Source organism: Stomoxys calcitrans, chromosome 5, assembly GCF_963082655.1.
Source record: "Stomoxys calcitrans chromosome 5, idStoCalc2.1, whole genome shotgun sequence".
Taxonomy (NCBI): Eukaryota; Metazoa; Arthropoda; class Insecta; order Diptera; family Muscidae; genus Stomoxys; species Stomoxys calcitrans.
The window spans coordinates 52,319,618-52,341,110 of NC_081556.1; the positions used below are offsets into that span (position 1 = coordinate 52,319,618).

At 39.1% G+C, this 21,493-nt stretch overlaps 1 protein-coding gene across 3 annotated transcripts in view; it reads left to right on the forward strand.

The window, feature by feature from the left end:
* LOC106087483 (activated Cdc42 kinase Ack) overlaps nucleotides 1-9,097 on the forward strand; it is a 69,593-nt gene extending 60,496 nt beyond the window's left edge. For all 3 annotated transcript variants that reach the window (XM_059369110.1, XM_013252534.2, XM_013252535.2), the window contains 2 exons: nucleotides 2,500-3,834; nucleotides 8,373-9,097. In XM_059369110.1, coding sequence (XP_059225093.1) covers nucleotides 2,500-3,834; nucleotides 8,373-8,472 — 1,435 coding nt within the window. In that variant the 3' untranslated portion in view covers nucleotides 8,473-9,097. The remainder of the gene's footprint in view (nucleotides 1-2,499; nucleotides 3,835-8,372) is intronic.
* Nucleotides 9,098-21,493: the final 12,396 nt, after the last annotated feature.

Genomic DNA, 21,493 nt, shown 5'->3' on the forward strand with positions numbered 1-21,493 from the left:
AATTTTTATGACTTGGAGAAGTTGTTCGTTCGTGTACTTTACCATGATGAAAATGTTGAGTTTACTGAATGAATTGGCAGTGACAGTTCGATGATTAATGTAAGAGTGCGTTCACAATTATGATAACACACGTCACATAGAAAACAATAAAATACCGTTTGTGTGCTGTGCTGTTTACGGGGAAATTCGAACGTAAAATACAAATACTTGCATGCCCCATTAATACTGGCGCGTGTTTATCAAGGACGGTACCACTTGGTAGCTGTTAGCAGGGAGATAGAAGACAGGAAAATATGTCACCGCAGCTTGGGGAATTTCCTCTTTCATCCTACGGGGCTTCGATTTCTTAATTTAAATTCCGCTTACTGATGTTAATCCACATATAGTTTGCGATCCAACGTTTCAGTCCCGAGAGGATAGACATATTGCCAATGTCCTCAAAAATTTGGGTCATGGCTAACCACATTGAAAGCCTTCGAGAGATCAAGAGCCACGAGAACCGTTTTATGGCTAGTTGAGACCTCAGCTCGTATGGGGCGCACACAAAGCAGTCGTCGTACCCTTCAATATGTAAAATGCATGCATACCCAGCATTGGGAAATTCTCCAACAAGGCTTGGGAGGAGCAGTATTTTCATATGTCTTGGCTTATTATTATGACTATTTTCCTGACATCTTAAACATTACGACTCGAGAGACAAATGACCTTATCTACTATTCAACTCCCGGTACATATAGATTTTTCAGCATCAGCGAAGATCTACCGTCTCGGCCAAGCGCCTGGAACATTTTGGCGCAGTGGATGTTAGGGATGATTTTTAAAGAGCTATAGGAACGTTTTTCAAAACGATCTAGGCCAATTGACCTGTACCGAACGTAAAATAAAATGTTCACCGAACTCGCCTCTCAATAAGTGTATTGTTACGCGTGTTATGTGGCACCGTCTTGTTGAAACCACGTGTCATGCTAGTCAAGGTCTTGCATTTTGGGCAAAAAAAGGTTAGATATCACCTCACGGTAGCGTTCATAATTCACAGTTACGCTACTATTCGCATCATATTTGAAGAAGTACGGTCCAATGATGCCACCAGCCCATAAACCGCTCCAACTGTGACTTTTGCTGGATGCATTGGTAGCTCTGGAGGATCTTCACTCCAAAATCGACAGTTTTGCTTATTTACATACCCATTGAGCTAAAAGTGTGCTTCGTCACTGAATGAACTTTCTTAATGGAGCACGCATTTTGATGATAGATTCAATAATTTGCAAGAGTTGTTTCTTTGTAAGACGATTCATGGTTAAATTATAGACCCAACTGAAAATGTTTGACAGTGAAATAAAACACGAAATGTGCGTGAGCTTTTTAAACCAGTGTTGCCAAAAAGATAATTGGTAAAAAAATCTTCCTTTAGTTTGAAACTTCGTTCAGGGTAAATTGTAATGGTTTTTCATCGGCTCAGAGGACAAGTATTAAACGACAGTTCGCCGAAGCGGCGAAGAAAGGAGACACAATTTTGTGGATGAGGTTTGATCCCAATAAAAGATGTGTGGCCCTGATAGCCAATGTAATGGGCAGGCAGTCTTAAACAGACCTCAGTCCCTGTGATCTCAAAGTAAACCCCCAGACCCACTCTGTCCTCTAAGTTTGATTCATCCATGTTGCATGAACTTCCAGATGGCATAAACAGGTTTCCGTCAATCCAAGACGTTGGCGCTGGTAGGAGTGGATCGCCCTCCACCTCAAATGTCGTTTCAAGTATTCAATCCGAAACTTCTTCAGTTCCTTCCAGGTTTGCCGCGATGGCATGATCTGCTCCTACCTTCTATCCATTCTCCCATCGCCTTAATTCTCACAACCGCAGTGGCTGCCTCACACTTATGTCATCTACTAACGTTGCAGTTTGTTCATGGGTTTTCTGAGAGAAACTTTTTCACCTTGACAGCGTCAGTAACGGTATCGACTTGTTCACAGAAAAGCTTCCAGGAGGCACGTTTTGTCGCTCGGATCATCTTTCTGTATTCCTTGATCCGCATGTAAAATACATTCTGTCGCCAGTGAGTGTTTCTCATTGGTATGCCACTTTTATCCCAACTTTTTTTTCATGCGAATTGGACCGTCTCCGTTTCAATATCTACTTTCTCTCTTCTACCTTCTTCTAGGGCGAACACAATAGACATAGATCTCCAATCCAGGTTTCTAACCTAACCTTTGTGACAATATAACTAATCGAAGCCTCTGCTAGTAATACATTTCTTATCCTGCTCTACAAAATCCTCCTCTACAAAATCCTCCTCTACATAACCGTCCACCAGAAAAGATGGAACAGTCATTGATTGGGGAATTGGTTAGAATATAATAACCTAAAATTATGTTTAACACCCTTCAGTCTTATAGTTTATATACCCATAAAAAAACTCTAATTTTAGAACTATATATAAATATTAGTATTATTATCATTTATTGCAAATCATTAAAACACTATCGCCTTATCTCTTTTAGAAATACTTCCCTGCAAAACTCCAATTACAATAGTCCATCGGCGAGAAAAAGTCTCTTTGGCGTATCTATCTCCACAGCTTCCAATATCTCCTTAACGGGCAACAAAGAAAACATACCGCAAATGACTTCCGAGGCAAGCAAAAATCTTCCAAGCCACCGGCAATATGAGGCTACTCCCATACAGGCGACAGCAATTTCTGCTGCCGAAGATTCAGCGCTACAAAGAAATTTAAGCACTCTCTCCTTGGAAAAACAAAGCACCACTCAAGCCTCCTCAGTGAATGACTCTCAAGTAGTATTAGACAAGAATTTCATTGCAGAATTAGAAAAGGATATGTACTCTAATAAGGGACAGAGCGATTTTGAAAGGAACTCAACACAAATGTATGCCAATAAAGAAGCTGTTTATGCCCACAAACAGAATCTAACACCCCTGAAAAACGCAGCCGCTGCTAATTCACTTTCAAATCACTCAAGTCCATCTTCAAATAATGGTGCATCGCCAAAAATGCAAAATTCCGAGAGGCAAGGCCTGTATGGCAGCAGTATTAGTGCAACCGCACAAGAGGCTCTGAAACCAAACAATTTAGAGAACCCAGCAGCCTCTAACGTGAACGCCTCAAATACTCAGAGTGTGGTGAATCGTATATGGTACGAACGAGTGGCCAATCAGTCAGAGTATTATGCCCAGCCTACAACGGAAAATTTATACTCGAATCAAGAACTTTATCAGGCCAGTCCCGCTAATGCAGTCTCCACGAATGGACTCAATCATAGCTTTGTCGCGATTTCAAATCGGGTCGTTCCGCCCAAAAATGCTAATCAGGTTTATGCATCTGCCGCTTCAATGTATGGGAGTGTTACAGGACCTGGTATATATGATACTGTGGCCCCCACACCATCCACCTACTATGGGCAAGTGCCTTTAAGTCATGTATCCAATCTAGGAAATGGTCAAATTTATTCAAATGGTTCTATTGTTGGTGGTGGTGGTGTTGGAGTTAATACACAGCCTGCCATTTACGATGAAGTAGCTGTAGATGATTATCTGCGACCTCATCGTCCTGCACCCTTAGCACCACCGCAGTTGTCGGCGCAGCAGATACAAAGACGTTTGGAAAAATTAAAACGACAACAAGAGTCACAAATGGAAGGCAGCAGTAGTTTATATGCACCTGTACCCTCAGAATTCGAGAGGGAGCAACAGAAACTTCAACAAATGATGCAAGATTTGGGACCAAATGCACAGGAACTAGATGTACGCAATGCTTTGCGTGCGGCCAGTGGTGATACAGCTTTAGCCGTAAGGCATTACAAAATCGATCAATTGTCAAGGTAAGATATCGGACATTAATATAGGGTAAAAATGTATTTCCAATTCAAACTATCATATTTTTTTTTTAATTGAAACTGTTTTCAATTGCATCAAATGACAAAAATGTGTGGAAGTGACCTAAATTCCACCCTCTTAAATTGCACTCTCTTTTCAACCTAACCTAATTTTCCGAATCCATTCACTTTTGCTCAATATGGTCACTTTTTGCCCTGGCTACTGCTCGGCAAATTCTTCTCACATATCATTGTGTGTTGTTCGATTTAAGTTTAAGCTCAATGATAATGGTCCTCCTTTTGGAAGCGGCTTTGGAGCCGCCAAAGAACCAACCAAGAACGACTAAAAAATCACGTTGGGCCATTTTAGAAAGCAAGGTAAATAATAAAAACAAAATCCAGAATGGATGCGGTGAAAAAAGCCATTGTACGGGAATGGGCCAAAGTACCGACAGATTGCATTCGTATAGTTTGCAACTTGTTTTTGACCGACTCAAAGCAATAGTCAAGGCGAAAGGTGGTCATATCGAGTGAAGGGATTCTGAATTTTAGATTACTTCAGCATATTTTTGTCATTTGAATCAATACCAAATAAAACCGTGCTAAGTTCGACCGGGCCGAATCCTATATACCCTCCACCATGGATTGCATTTGTGGAGTTCTTTTCCCGGTATCTCGTTTTAGGTCTACAAAAGAGCTATATCAAGTTATGGTCTGATTCGGACCATAATCGAATCGAATTTCACCCAAGAAGCTAAATAGGGCGCACAACAAGCCGATTATACTGGCTTAGGTGTATGTCCATAGTGGCATAGGGCGGATAAATATCTGCACCCTCTTTCAACCAACCTAACCTAACCTAAATTGGGAGATCGGTTTATATGGTCCCTTAAGACAACCGACCTAAGTAGCAGTGTTTATGGATATGAATTTTCAACAGAGCCAAGAAGGCGAATGATAGAACACACTGAGTAGTTCACTAAATTTTCTGTGTACTCCCCTTTAAATTGCGCTATAGTGACACAAAAGATGTTTGGGCCTCTTGAACACCTCCTCTTCATCACATACCTTATAACATAAAAGTCCACCTCTCCCTGCGTGTAGCGAGATGTCAAATGACCTTATGCTGCAATGATTATTCAGGACACATTTTAATATTCCGAGGTCATGCTTCATTGCCCCCGGAATAAGCGACGTCCTGTCCCTTGAAACACCCAGTCACAGAGCCTTGGGCAATCTTGAATCCGCGGAACCAAGCTTCATACACGCGGTCACCTTGTAAAACGTCTACCCTACCAAGCCCACACATGTGTGGGTTGTATTCAGTACCTTTAGCGACCACCCGGTAGGATTGAGGGTGCAACATCGCCGGAACATAGTTTAGCCAGAACTACTCTGGTTTGACAAGGCAGCTTAACTTCTATTGGAGCTATGAGCGGGGTATGATCTTCATAAACTGCATTCACTTGGTAGCATTTAGACACTCCTAATACGCTACTTGAACTAGTGGCGATCTTTTATCAGCGCGATCATCTCGCTCCAGATCATTAAGATTCAACCTTACTTTCAGGGCGATGCTGGTCTATTTAAAAGAATAACGGCTCAGTTAGTACAGCTTAGACTACATAAGATTGCATCTTTGCATCTTAGTCTCTTGGTGGAGCAAGAAAGGATCTTAGTCACCGTAGTTGTTGTTGTTGTAGCCATATTTTCATGTGAAGGTGGCGATCTTCGTCAAGCTTCTGTATGTGAGCAAGCTCGTTCCGGTCCACAGGACCGATCGCCGCGGGATCAGGTTGGCCATTGATTATTTAAAGGACCAATAACTCGCCTTGTCATATCGAGCATCATAGGCACTCAGTATTTGTGCAGTATTTGTACGTTCTCCAGGGATTTAATGACTGTTTGTCTGTCTGAGAAGATATTTATGCCAGTCGTCGTTATGACATTATCAGTTTTGCCGTTTTTTGTAGTTTCCTACCAAAAGTTGTAGGTTTTTATTCACTTGGTAGGTAAGACCTCAATTTTTGGTAGGTTTTTCTAACATAAAAAAATCCAAGTTAATTACTGAAAAAATTGACATGGATGACTCACTCGTTAAGAGCGCAAAATAAAATCATGGATGTCGAGGTTTCAAATACTGTTGCAAGAGGTCGCACTGTTTCAAATTTCAGGAAATAGGTCGTAGGTTTTGTATTTGACTATAACTGGCACGAGTTTTAAAGTATCTCTTCTACATTTCGTAAATTCTGGGTATGGGAATGGCGAAAATTGGTTTTTGCGCTCAAACGCTTAAATAGGTAGATCGTTTTATCCAAACCCGGCAGGGTTGTACATAGAAATCGGTCCAAAATACGACATTACAAGATTTATTTTCGGGAGATCGGTATAAAGGAGTCTATATTAAGATATACGTCGTGTTTGATTTATGCTATGGGATGATTTCAGCAAACAGACGATCGGAAACGTCTAGATTCTCTATGAATAATTCCAATCTAATACTTTGTATTCAACGGAATGGCAAAATGCCCAACTCTTCGGTAGTGGGTTTAAAAATATATACTAAATTGTTGGCTTGTTGGTAGGTTTTGGTCGGGTTTGGTAGGATTTTTCTTTTCTTTTGGTAGGAAATAATTTTCTTGAGTGGCAACACTGGACATTATATCTTATCCATTCCGCCACTTTCTTAATTGCAAGGATCTGTATCAAGGATAACACAGTGTCTGTAGCCGCCACATGATCAAAGAGAAAGCTCCCTTAGCCCCACGGCAGTGGTCGCAGCAATTTGTCTAGCCACAATGTCCAGAGGCATTAGATGTAGCATTTAATTCAGTGCATCAGATGGTGTCGTCCTCAGTACGGCAGTGATACACAAACAAGCCATCCTTTGGATCTGGTTGTGTATAGAATAGTAGATGGACTTTTGAAGTTCCGTCCACCAGACCACAACACCATATAGCATTATAGGTCAGACAGTGCATGGCGCGCGGTCTAAACCCCCCAACTTTTGCCAATGGCTCTCTTGCAGATGTATAGGCAAGAGTTGACTTTATTGCCCTTTCCAAATTGTTGGATTTGAAGTTCAATCTCCTGTCCACCGAAACACCCAGGTATTTTGCGCTTTCTGTAAATGGAACATTCTCTACTCCCAAAGAGACAGGTGCCACTGTAGGCAACTTGTATCTCATGCAGAAAAGAATTACTTATGTCTTATACGGATTTACGCCCACTTCGTTGTTGCACGTAGAGCTTCCTGAAGTATATCTCTTAGTGTGAGAAACTTTCCCTAACCGCAACTACCACGTCATCAGCATACGCGACCACTTTTAGAGATCTTTGCCCTAACACCCAGGAATTTCGCGCTTTCTGTAAATGGAACATTCTCTCCTCCCAAAGAGACAGGTGCCACTGTAGGCAACTTGTATCTACTGCTGAAAAGAACTACTACTGTCTTGCACGGATTTACAACTAGACCACTTTCGGTAGACCACTCCGCTGTTGCACGTAGAGCTTCCTGAAGTATATCTCTTAGAGTGCTGGGAAACTTCCCCTAACCGTAAGTGCCACGTCATCAGCATACCCGATCACTTTTACACCTTTTTCTTCAAGATAATATTTTGTTAATGGCAATATTTCAAAGTACAGAAGACAGTACACCGCCTTGAGTTGTTCCTATACTTACCCATATTTTTAGATCCACAGATCCCAAGCCTGTCGTAATGCATCTTTTAGTAAGTAAGTTATTAATAAACTTTCTTACGGTCGAGATGATGCCCTCCAACTCCTTCATGATTGACATCGGCTTGTCAATCCTTCAATCAATCCTTCATGATTGACATCGGTTTTTCATTATTGATAGCACCTTCAATGTCGAGAAATGCCATTGTATATTCCTTATAAGCGAGAGAACCCTCTATGTAGCCGACAAGGTCGCAAGCGCTGTTTCAGTGGATTTGCCGCGACAGACGATATCCAGAGATCTTTGCGGGTCGATTGAAGTTGGTTTATAAAATTTAAGCTAGTGGTGCTTTAATTTTTTTTTAATGCCCAAAAAGGTATTGACCTATAGTTGGAGTAAATACAATACCTGGTAGAAACCATCTCTATTACTAACTCAAATCCACCGTAGCACAGAGGTTAGCATGTCCGCCTATGACGCTGAACGCCTGGGTTCGAATCCTCGCGAGACCATCAGAAAAAATTTTCAGCGATGATTTTCCCCTCCTAATGCTGGCAACATGTGTGAGGTACTATGCCATGTGAAACTGCTCTCCAAAGAGGTGTCGCACTGCGGCACGCCGTTCGGACTCGACTTAAAAAAACTTGAATCAGACTGCACTCATTGATATATGAGAAGTTTGCCTCTGTTCCTTAGTGGAATGTTCATGAGCAAAATTTGCATTTGCATTCGGCTCCAGTTAAAATATACCACGGAGCACTTATTTTAACTACTCTCCAATTTTTTTAGGATTTTCGAATCTCTATATCTTCATCTTACTGTCTTGATTATATTAATTTATAAGTATTTATTATTTTATTTTCAGACTGGGTGTGGCAAATCGACAACTATGTGAACAAGCCTTACAGAAAACTGGCTGGAGTTTGGAGCTGGCAGCAGCCGTTTTGTTAGAATCCACCTCATAAATAAAAATACCACCACCAAAACCACCACGACCTTCTTTCATATCGTATCATTCCATTATCCTCCCTGACTAACAACTAACTCTGCAAACTGAGTTTTTAAAATGAATTTAAAACCCTAAAATGCACTTTTGTGATCGAACAGTACAATACGATTCAATAGAGAAATAGGAATCATCATAACAACATGTAATTCAATTAGTCCCGGACCCTTGCAAAACAAATATAGTTGTTGTAAATTTGTTATAATTAAAAATCAAGGAGGGTATTGTGCTAATCAATCATTCAACCGTCCTTGCTGTAGATAGTTCTAAATGAATATGTAGTACCAAATGAAAATGAAAACTTGGGAATTTTCTCAATCCCCCATCACCCTTACGATATTGACCTTTCAAGCGTATATAGCCAAACTCATTTCCTTAAGTTGCTGCTGCTTCCCATCGTTTGCATGCATTATATGATTTTATTTTATTTTTTATTTAGTATATGTAAATACAAATATTTTAATAGTTACATAATGACACTAATTTTAATGGCATATTTTATTTTCCGAACCGGACAAAACAAACAAACCAGACATTTAGCCTTTTTAATAAAATCTAATGCTTACTGAGCATACAATTTTTTTTGAGTTAGTTTCTATTTTAATTACAACATTTTATTTAGTAATCACAATTTTATGCTTTTCCTTAAAATATGAATCATTTTAAACTTGAATTATAACAACAAAGTAAACAAAAAAAAAAAAAAAAAAACATTTTGCATATTTTTTGCAAAACAGTCGAATAAACATGTACAATATATATAGTTGTCAATAAGTTTGCCTTTACATACGCCCCATATTAATGTCTGAATGTTGGTAGATTAATGACATTAATGGATATTAACTAACAATTGTTACATCTCTACCTAACAACAGGATTCACTGAATAAGGTTAAGCCAAGCGATCAGCCGATATACTTTTTTTTAATATTTGGCAGTACTTGGCATTGAGGATGTCAACTTGTTCTCTTTTTACATTCATTCTTTGTTTACGTTTTCTCCTATATGATGACATTTTCAATCGTCAGATTTGACATCCTTAATGATGTTTATGGGGCCTATCCACTTTGTGTTTTGCATGTGACCTAACCTTCTATTAGTGAATCCTGACCTAACAATAACTATATTTTGGTTGTTGAATGTTTGCAATTGTTAGCATGCTTACCAAATGTTACATACCGACCGATGTATGTTAACAACCGAATCAAATGTGAAGAACAAAAAACAAAATATAAAAAATATTAAAATGAAAAATTGTGGTTTAATTTCGATGGAAACGTGTTATTATTTTTCAATCGAACTGAAAATTTTAACCACTTTACGACTGCACTGGTGGGCTCCTTCGAAGATAGTTGTCCTCTTCGGGAAAGAAAATCAGTCCAAGAAAAGCCTTGGATGACCGGGGAGATTCGCAATATTGGGATAAAGGTCCGCAGACATTTTAACAGAGCACGTCGTAAAAAAGCGGAAGTTTATTGGGATGTGTATTACACATGGCTCAAGGAGTACAATAAGATTACCCGAGCGGTAAAACGTGCCTCCTGGAAGCTTTTCTGCGAACAGGTCGATAGCGTTAATGACGCCGCCAAAATAAAAAAGTTTCTCTCAAACCCATGTCTAAACTGAATCTTTAATAGACGACATGGGAGTGCGAGCGGAGACAACGTAGGACATGTTAAGGCTTTTGATGAAAACCCATTTCCACAGGATACGAAGGGACTCACGGAGACACCGGAATCTTGGAATTATGACGTTGATCGAAGGTTTATAAATACCGAATTTATGGTGAAGAAATCCTTAAGGATCTTCAATCCATTTAAGTCACCTGGACCCGATGGAATATTTTTGACGTTACTACAGAAAGAGGCACTCTATCTGGCGCCTCGTCTGGCCAAAATTTTCGCAGTGTGCATAGGACTTGCATATACTCCAAAAACCTGGCAGAAGGCAAGGGTGGTGTTTATACCCAAGCCCGGTAAGGCAAGTTATGCGACACTAAAGGCCTACAGACCCATAAGCCTTAGGTTCTTTCTACTCAAAACCATGGAACGTATTGTGAACACTATGATAAAGAGTAGGACATCCAGCGAACTGATCTAATACAAACAGCATGCCTATGTCAAGGGAAGGTCGGTGGAGACTGCCCTACACGAGGTTGTGCATAAAATAAAAGAATCCTTCTATGCCAAGGCGCACACACACTGGCGGTATGCATTGACATCAAGGGGCTTTTAACAATGTGCGGACCGACACACTGATTCAATCCTAAGACCAGTACCGGGTGGACCCGGTCCTTAGAGACTGGATAAACCATATGCTAAGGAACAGGTGGATAAATTGTGTGTCCCATGGCATAAATATAAGGGAGAAAGTGGCACAGGGCACGCCACAGAGGGGTCATTTTATCGCCACTCCTATGGATGTCCACCATAAATACCCTGAGGAGGGAATTGAACCCGTCTGCTATGCAGACGATATAATAATTCTAAGGGTTAAGGATCCGAACCAGCTATGCAGAAGGGCCGAAAGGGTCTTGCATATGACTGGGCTAGACCCAGAGGTCTCAATGTTAACGTTTCCTCAATAAGACGATAGGCTCGAAATGGGGCCTGAACCCGAGGATAATCCACTGACTCTACACGAGCGGGATTAGATCAATACTTACATACGCATCAGTAGTTTGGTGGACTGCTGGGAGAAAAAGTGCAACATAAGGACCATACTACAGGTTCAGAGAACATGTTGTCTTGGCATAGGCGGAGCGATGAGGACCACGCACTGGAGACTATTCTAGATATCCGACCCATTGACATACAGATTAAATGTGGCGCAGCCACTGCGGCTATGAGACTTAAGGCGATGGGAGAATGGATTGAGGATCGGAGCAGCTCATACCATCGCGGTATAATCGAGGCGACAATAGGAAACCTTGAAGGAAGGGAAAAGGTTTCTGATCGGATACCTGAGATGAACCTTGAAGTCGAGTGCGAGGCATTGCTGCCATCGGCATAGTCTTGGATTGACGGAACCCTTGTATTGCCATCTGGAATCATGTTACAGGGATGGATCAAAACTAGAGGGCAGAGTGGGCCTGGGGTTTACATTGAGAACCAAGGGACTGAGATCTGTTTTAGATTGCCTGACCATAATACGGTCCTGCAGGCGGAAATCCGGGCGGTGCTAACGCGAGGACGTCGAGTGTGAACATCTTTACCGACAGTAAAATTGCCATAAGGGCAATAAAACCAGGACGGTAAGGTCACGAACAGTCTTGCAGTGTAAGAAAGAGATTAACGCCTTCTCTGAGGATGGGAAATCCGCATCGTTTGGGTGCCGGGCCATAACGGAGTAAGGCGAAATGAAAGGGCAGACGATTTGGCGGTAAAGGACAGAAGACTGCCGTCAATAAACTTGGTTAACCCGAAGCCTTTCGGGTTGATGCAGTCCGAGTTAAGGGAGTAGGCGATGAATGCGCATGCAATATTGTGGAACATTGCAACGGTCGGAAGGACGGTGAAAATCCTATGGGGGGATCCAGATCGTGAGAAGACGAGGCTATTACTGAAAGGAAACAAGAAGGAGGTCAGTATAGCTATTTGAATCATAACGGGACACATAGGACTACGAGCTCACTTATGTTAAATCGGTGCGGCAAGTGATAGCATGTGTAGGGCATGCGGGGAAGATGATGAGACGTTGGAGCATTTCCTTTGTCATTGCCCGGGTTTCGCGTCTAACAGATACCGGCACTTAGGTGGAGACACAATACCAGACATGAACCAATATAGGGGAGTGGTATTGAAAACAACTAGGGATTTTGGAAGTAGCATGGAATTCCTAACTTAAAATTTTCTTTTTTTAGAGGTTACAACAAGCCGATTACTGGCTTAGGTGTATGTCCATAGTGGTATGGGATCTTTTCAACCTAACCTAACAAGATCTGGAGAGCTATGAAAAGAGGATACAGGATGAGTTTAACTCTCCGTCAGGGCTTATTTTTATCCATAGAAGTCAATAACACCTTACTTTTTTCAGTAAGCCATTATTGAACGTTTATTCCCAATAGCCGAGCTTAGAATAGATTTCCAAGCGCCTCGCTTTCTGACTTCTTTTTTCCAATTTTTGAGAACCATTTCGAGAATCCTTCCTAATTTACTCTTACAACATGTTGTTGTTGTTGCAGCAGTGTGCTGTACACTGAGGCGACAGCCCTTGCCGATGAATGATTCCATTGGGTCAATCAGGTACATACAACCGGCTGCCATGTAATTGCTTCTGACAACATGACCTGGTATTTTGGATGCGTTTAACTATGCTATCGTCGTCATGCTGCCCGTGGTTCATACCACGCACTATGGTTCAAGATCATTTGTAATGCCTAAAAACCGGTAACTTTTGAACCGAAAGAAAATTTTACTGATTCTATTTTTGTTCGACAGATAAACTTTTTTTCAGTTTATAAATTTGAGGTCATTGGAAGTTTTGACTTTTTTACAAAAAGCATCTAAAAGTTTGTTTTTTCATAGTCTACACCAAGGCGTATTTAAAAAGGTGGCCGCATCAGCACAGCTGATAAAACTGCAAATGTCAAATCAATTTTAAATTCGCCTTACATAAACCTAACGTAAATGTAAACTTCAAAACTTAGAATATATCAGGTTGAATAGGAAGCGTCTAGCAATCCGAATCGCTATCCTCTTCATTCGGGAACCATACTGCGATCGCCTTAGAAAAGTTAAAAATAAGTAAAAGCGTGCTAAGTTCGGCCGGGCCGAATCATATATACCCTTTACCATGGATCGCATTTTTCAAGTGCTTTGGCCGATATCTCTTTATAGACAAACAAATGATAATGGATGAGAATTTCTGTGCTATTTCAGCTATACCAAGTTATGAACCGATTGGGGCTATACATGATTTGTCTATTGGAGACCACAGTGGAATTAATTGTGTAAAATTTCAGCCAAATCGGATAAGAAATGCACCTTTAGTGGCTCAAGAAATAAAATTGGGAGATCGGTTTATCAGGTTATGGACCGATTCAGGCCGTATGTTAAATGTCATACGAGAGTCGTTGTACAAAATTTCAGCCAATTCGGATAAGAATTGCTCTCTCAAGAGGCCCAAAAAGTATAATCGGACAATCGGTTAATATTGGAGTTATATCAGGTTGTGAACCGTTATGGGCCATACTCTGCGTAGTTGTTGATGGTAAAACCAAAATTCTTCATACAAAATTTCAGCCAAATCGGAAAATAATTTCAGGGCTTAGTCTATCCCCCAGAGGCCTTTCTATGTGTATGCCTCTACCCTATGCTCTTGAAATCAAGCTGTCTGATACGCTGCCTATTCATGGTTCCAAATTATTTAATTTCCTATTACTTTCGTGAGCATTTATCGACTTCCGTTTGGAAAATTTAACTTTAACTAATACCATCGATGAGGACTTGCTCATTTGAAGTTCATCAAGTCCTAGAAGCAAGTACAAATACATTTGCTACAACAACTTTAATATGTGTTCCTTAAAATACTTAAGTGTGCTTTTAAGATATTTTTCATAGCTGCCACTAAAGAGGCCACCTTTGCGCAAAGGTTAGCTTGTCTGCCTATGACGCTGAAAGCGTGGGTTCGAATCCTGGCAGGAATATTCAGAACATTTTTCAGCGGTGGTTATCCTCTCCTAATGTAAAATTTCACCCCAAAGAGGGGTAGCTCTGCGGCAGGCCGTTCGGACTCGGCTATAAAAAGGAGGTCCCTTATCATTGAGCTTAAAATTGAATCGGATAGCACTCATTGATTTGTGAGAAGTTTGCCCCAGTTCCTTAATGGAATATTCATGGGCAAATTTTCATTAACATTGCCACTAAAACATATACCCCTTAATGATCGAAATTTATTGGAATCTGGGTTGCTTACGTTTTTGTGCAAGCTCGTGCGTGCTGAAAAAATAATGGCTATGTGTGAAATGGCGGATAAATCTGTTTGGCTTCGTCAGTTTGATTTATTGGGTTGCCCAAAAAGTAATTGCGGATTTTTCATATAGTCGGCGTTGACAAATTTTTTCACAGCTTGTGACTCTGTAATTGCATTCTTTCTTCTGTCAGTTATCAGCTGTTACTTTTAGCTTGCTTTAGAAAAAAAGTGTAAAAAAGTATATTTGATTAAAGTTCATTCTAAGTTTTATTAAAAATGCATTTACTTTCTTTTAAAAAATCCGCAATTACTTTTTGGGCAACCCAATATTATGTAGTAGGGTCTGTACTATTACGACGGAAAGAAAAAATACGGCGACACGCAGAAAAATAATTAAAAAACAAATTGAATATACCCCCATCCTTCGGTGGTGTGTATAATAATCCTGTCTAGTCGATATGTCGAGGAAAAATTTATAAAAAATAAACAATATTTAGTTGTGGAAATCTGCTACGATTTTTCAAATGTGAATTAAGTTAAATGATGTTTATCTTTTGTATTAATTCACATTTTTTTTGCGTTTTTTATACCCACCACCGAAGGATGGGGGTGTATTCATTTTGTCATTCCGTTTGCAACACATCGAAATATCCATTTCCGACCCTATAAAGTATATATTGGGTTGCCCTAAAAGTAATTGCGGATTTTTCATATAGTCGGCGTTGACAAATTTTTTCACAGCTTGTGACTCTGTAATTGCATTCTTCTTCTGTCAGTTATCAGCTGTTACTTTTAGCTTGCTTTAGAAAAAAAGTGTAAAAAAGTATATTTGATTAAAGTTCATTCTAAGTTTTATTAAAAATGCATTTACTTTCTTTTAAAAAATCCGCAATTACTTTTTGGGCAACCCAATATATTCTTGATCAGCGTAAAAATCTAAGACGATCTAGACATGTCCGTCCGTCTGTCTGTTGAAATCACGCTACAGTCTTCAAAAATAGAGATATTGAGCTGAAATTTCGCACATATTCTTCTTTTGTCCATAAGCAGGTTAAGTTCGAAGATGGGCTATATCGGACTATATCTTGATATAGCCCCCATATAGACCGATTCTCCGATTTAGGGTCTTAGGCCAATAAAAGCTACATTTATTATCCGATTTTGCTGAAATTTTGGACAGTGAGTTGTGTTAGGCCCTTCGACATCCTTCGTCAATTTGGCTCAGATCGGTCCAGATTTGGATATAGCTGCCATATAGACCAATCCACTGATTTAGGGTCTTATGTCCATAAAAGTCACATTTATTATCCGATTTAGCTGAAATTTGGGACAGTGAGTTGTGTTAGGCCCCTCGACATCATTCGTCAATTTGGCACAGATCGATCCAGATTTGGATATAGCTGCCATATAGACCGATCCTCCGATTTAGGGTTTTAGGTCCATAAAAGCCACATTTATTATCCGATTTTGCTGAAGTTTGGGACAGTGAGTTGTGTTTGGCCCTTTGACATCCTTCGTCAATTTTGCTCAGATCGGTCCAGATTTGGATATAGCTGTCATATAGACCGATCCTCCGATTAAGGGTCTTAGGCCCATAAAAGCCACATTTATTATCCGATTTTGCTGAAATTTGGGACAGTGAGTTGTGTTTGGCTCTTCAATTTGGACATAGCTGTCATAAAGACCGATCCTCCGATTAAGGGTCTTAGGCCCATAAAAGGCGCATTTATTGTCCGATGTCGCCGAAAGTTGGGACATTGAGTTAAGTTAAACCCCTTGACATAGTTCTGCATTATGGAACAGATCGGTGAAGATTTGGATATAGCTGCCATATAGACCGATCTCTCGGTTTTGTGTTTTGGGGCCAGAAAAAGCGCATTTATTGTCGGATGTCGCGGCAATTTTGGACAGTGAATTGTGTTGGGCCCTTCGACATCCTTTTTCAATTTCACTCAGATTGGTCCAGATTTGCATATAGCTGCCATATAGACCGATCTCTCGATTTAATATTTTGGGCCCATAAAAGACGCATTTATTGTCCGATGATGCCGAAATTTGGGACAGAGAGTTAAGTTAAGCCACCCACATATTTCTGCAATTTGGTCTTTATCGATCAAGATTTGCAAATAGCTGCCATATAGACCGATATCTCGGTTTAAAGTCTTGGCCCCAAAAAAGGCGCATTTATAATCCGATTTAACTGAAATTTTACACATTGACTTATGTTAGGCTTTTCGATATCCGTATATGGTTCAGATCGGTTTATTTTTAAATATAGCTACTAAAAAGACCAATATTTTGTTAAACATAATTGAACATTGACTTGTACTTATAAGTATTTGGTCCAAATAGGATCATATTTCGATGTAACTGCTATGGGACATAAGGTATGCAATATTCACTAGATTTTGATGAAAGGTGGTTTACATATATACCCGAGCTAACGCGTTTTTACTTGTTTTTTTTTTTGCTTTTTCATAGCGATTTCTATGAAACAACATCCAACTTTTTTCAATATTCTATATTTAATTCGCCAAATGCAAAAATACGGCGAATGCTTTTGTAGTCAAATGATACATTATTTATTTATTGATTTATTTATTAGTTTATTTATTTATTTATTTATTATTTATTTATTTAATATATTTATTTATTTATTTATTTATTTATTTAATATATTTATTTATTTATTTAATATATTTATTTATTATATATTTACATATTTATTTTTTATTTTAGTTTGTTATATTCGTTGATTTACGGGTCCCTTTTTTAATGTGGAGATGGCAGCAGGTGGGTTAAGCCATTGGGAACTGATGGCATTTGCGAACATTTATAAATTTGATTTTTTTACTAATTAACAATTATAATTAAACAAACATGTTGTTTTGATTGATTAAAACAAAAATTGCCAAAAATTTTAAATGTCGCGGCGATTCGAATTTTATTCGCCTTGTTTAAAAATTTTGACATCCATTTCGAGTTCCCAAAAAGTATGCTTTGTTGTAGCATTTCACCTGCCTCCCAATATCCGACCACGTATGGTTCAAATCAAACCATATTTGGATATAGCTGCCATATGGACCGACCTGCAGATCTGGGATCTTAAGCCATTAAATCCTCGTTTATAACCTGATTTCATTGAAGTTTAAAACTGTTACTTATATAAACTTCTCGGCTCCAGAACCGAATATGATCCAAATCGGCCCATTCTCGGACATTAATGTAGATATAAAGGATGAATTTTTAAGTTAAAAAAAAACACAAATATTCAGAAAAATGCATGAAATCTTTATTTGAATTGATAGTACGTTCCATATGATTTAATGTTTGAAGATTATTTCATGCAAATGTTGACCATGAATGCGCTTCAAATGGTCCATCCGTTTAGTCCAATTTTGACATACTCTTTCCAACATTTCAGCCGGTATATCACGAATAAATGCTTCAATGTTTTCTTTCAATGCGTCAATTGAAGCGGGCTTGTCTGTATAGACATAGCCCCACAAAAAATAGTCTTAAAGCGTTAAATCGCACGATCTAGGCGGCCAACTGACCGGTCCCGAACGAGAAAACCAATGTTCACCGCATTCGCCTCTCAATAAGTCCATTGTTACGCGTGCTGTGTGGCAAGTGCCACCGTCTTGTTGAAACCACATGTCATGCAAGTTAAGCTCTAAATTTTGGGAGAAGACAAGTTGGTAGCGCTCACCATTCACAGTTACGTTACGATTTGTGTCATCTTTGAAGAAGTGCTGTCCAATGATGCCACCAGTCCATAAACCGCACCAAACTGTGACCTTTTCGGGATTCATTGGTGATCTTCACTTCAAAATTGACAATTCGTACCCATTGAGCCAAAATAGAGCTTCGACCCCCAATGAAAGAAGCGCGCTATGAACTTTCTTAACAGAACACGCATTTTGATAATAAAATTCAATAATTTGAAAGCGTTGTTCGTGTATCGAGTAAATAACCACTTTAATTGAATTTTTGAACCTATCATAAATCTAAATTCAAAAATTGGTAATCAATAACACAAATTCCTTTATAGGACCGATTTCAACAAATTTTTTTATTTGAATGTACAAATTTCTTTATTGAACCTAGTTTTAATTTATTATTATGAAAATTATTATTATAAATTATTATTATATTATTATGGAAATTGGTTAATTAAGAAAGGTAAATTGCAGCGGGAAATAAACTCACACATTTCTATTCGGAGTTTCGATAGAATTAATCGATAACGGATGTCATAATTCAAAAATGCGAAACTCGATCGTAAAAGGCCGATTGCCGATGCGAGAATTAGGCCCCATGATTGGCTGAGCTGATGAATAGGTGATATGTGTTTTCTTGATATTTTTTTGTCTAGCCACACCACTTTGTGTCTGTTTGTGATAGAAGCTAGACATATATTTGACTCATTCGCACTTCTTTTCGCATTACATATGTGTGAAAGGGAACATAATATAATCTTGCTCAATACACAATTATTATACCCACCACCGAAGGATGTGGATATATTCATTTTACCATTCCGTTTGCAACACATCGAAATATCCATTTCCGACCCTATATTTACGACGATCTAGCCATGTCCGTCCGTCTGTCTGTTGAAATCACGCTACAGTCTTTAAAAATAGAGATATGGAGCTGAAATTGTGCACAGATTCTTTATTTGTCCTTAAGCAGGTTAAGTTCGAAGATGGGCTATATCGGACTATATCTTGATATAGCCCCCATACAGACCGATCCGCCGATTTAGTGTCTTAGACCCATAAAACCAATTTGGCCCATAAGACCAAATTTGGGACAGTAAGATGTGATGGGCCGTTCGACAATCTTCGTCAATTTAGCCCAGATCGGTCCATATTTGGATATAGCTGCCATATAGACCGATACCTCGATTTAGTGTCTTAGGCCCATAAAACCACATTTATTATCTGATCTTGCTGAAATTTTGGACAGTGAGTTGTGTTTGGCCCTTCGACATCCTTCTTCAATTTGGCCCAAATCGGTCAAGATTTGGATATAGGTAACATATAAACGGATCCGGCGATTAAGGGCCCATAAAAGCCACATTTAATATCCGATTTTGCTGAAATTTAGGACAGTGAGTTGTGTTAGGCCCTTCGACATCCTTCGTTAATTTAGCCCAAAACGGTCCAGATTTGGATATAGCTGCCATATAGACCGATTCTCCGATTTAGGGTCTTAGGCCCATAAAAGCTACATTTATTATCCAATTTTGCTGAAATTTGGGACAGTGAGTTGTGTTTGGCACTTCAACATTCTTCGTCAATTTAGCCCAAATCGGTCAAGATTTGGATATAGCTGCCATATAGACCGATTCTCCGATTTAGGGTCTTAGGCCCATAAAAGCTACATTTATTATCCAATTTTGCTGAAATTTGGGACAGTGAGTTGTGTTTGGCACTTCAACATTCTTCGTCAATTTGGCCCAAATCGGTCAAGATTTGGATATAGCTGCCATATAGACCGATCTCTCGATTTAGGGTTTTAGGCCCATAAAAGGCGCATTTATTGTCCGATGTCACCGAAATTTGAGACAGTGAGTTATTTTAAGCCCCTCGATATACTTCTGCAATATGGCACAGATCGGTGCAGATTTGGATATAGCTTCCATATAGACGGATCTCTCGATTTAAGGTTTTGGGCCCATAAAAGGCGCATTTATTGTGCGATGTCGCCGAAATTTGAGACAGTGAGTTGTGTTAGACCCTTCGACATCTTTCTTCAATTTGGCTCAGATCGGTCCAGATTTGAACATAGCTGCCATATGGACCGGTCTCTCGATTTAAGGTTTTGGGCCCATAAAAAGCTAATTTATTTTCCGATGTCGCCGAAATTTTAGACAGTGAGTTAAGTTAAGCCCCTCGACATACTTCTGCAATTTGGCTCAGATCGGTCCATATTTAAATATAGATGCCATATGGACCAATCTCTCGATTTAAAGTTTTGGGGCTATAAAAGGCACATTTATTGTCCAATTTCGCCGAAATCTGGGACAGTGAGTTGTGTTAAGCACTTCAAAATTTTGCTGCAACTAGGCCCAAATCGGCCCAGATTTGGATATATCTACCATAAAGACTGATATCTTGATTTAAAGTCTTGGCCCCAATACAATGTGCATTTATAATCCGATTTCACTGAAATTTGACACGGTGACTTATGTTAGGCTTTTCGACATCCGTGTCGTATATGGTCTATATCGGTTTGGAACTTTCAAAAGGATACTCGTTGAGAAATGTACACGGAACTTAACATAGTCAATGTTGAAGTGTTTTACAATAAGTATGCAATATTTGAGGACCTTAGTAGGTCCAGAGGCTGATCCTTAGAGCTTGAAAGTTGGTCACATCCAGCATGTCAAATTGTAAATTATTTGCCAAACAGTCCTTTATGATCGGATTGATTCTTCTTTTAAAGGAAGAAAAAACAAAATGTTTTGTCTAAAAATTGTCTATTTTGGGAAGGCATTAGCATATATATTGGTTGGTCACATCGGAACTTTCACAGCATTACAAGCATCTATTGGGTTGCCCAAAAAGTAATTGCGGATTTTTCATATAGTCGGCGTTGACAAATTTGTTCACAGCTTGTGACTCTGTAATTGCATTCTTTCTTCTGTCAGTTATCAGCTGTTACGTTTAGCTTGCTTTAGAAAAAAAAGTGTAAAAAAAGTATATTTGATTAAAGTTCATTCTAAGTTTTACTAAAAATGCATTTACTTTCTTTTAAAAAATCTGCAATTACTTTTTGGGCAACCCATACAATAAGTGCTCTTTAAAACATAACAAAAAGAAAATAACACCTACTGGAAGAAAAAAGAAAGTTATGAAGGAAATAATGCTGTTGCATTTTTAAACTCGTAGCATTTTGTAACCTTTCTAACGATGTAAAGAAATTTTAATCAGTTCAGAAATAGTCCCACAATTTCACAAATACCGACGATACCTGGACTAAAATTAAAAAAAAAAACATTGTTTTAAGTCCACTCAATCAAACTCAAACCGTTAGATATATATTAGACATATCGGG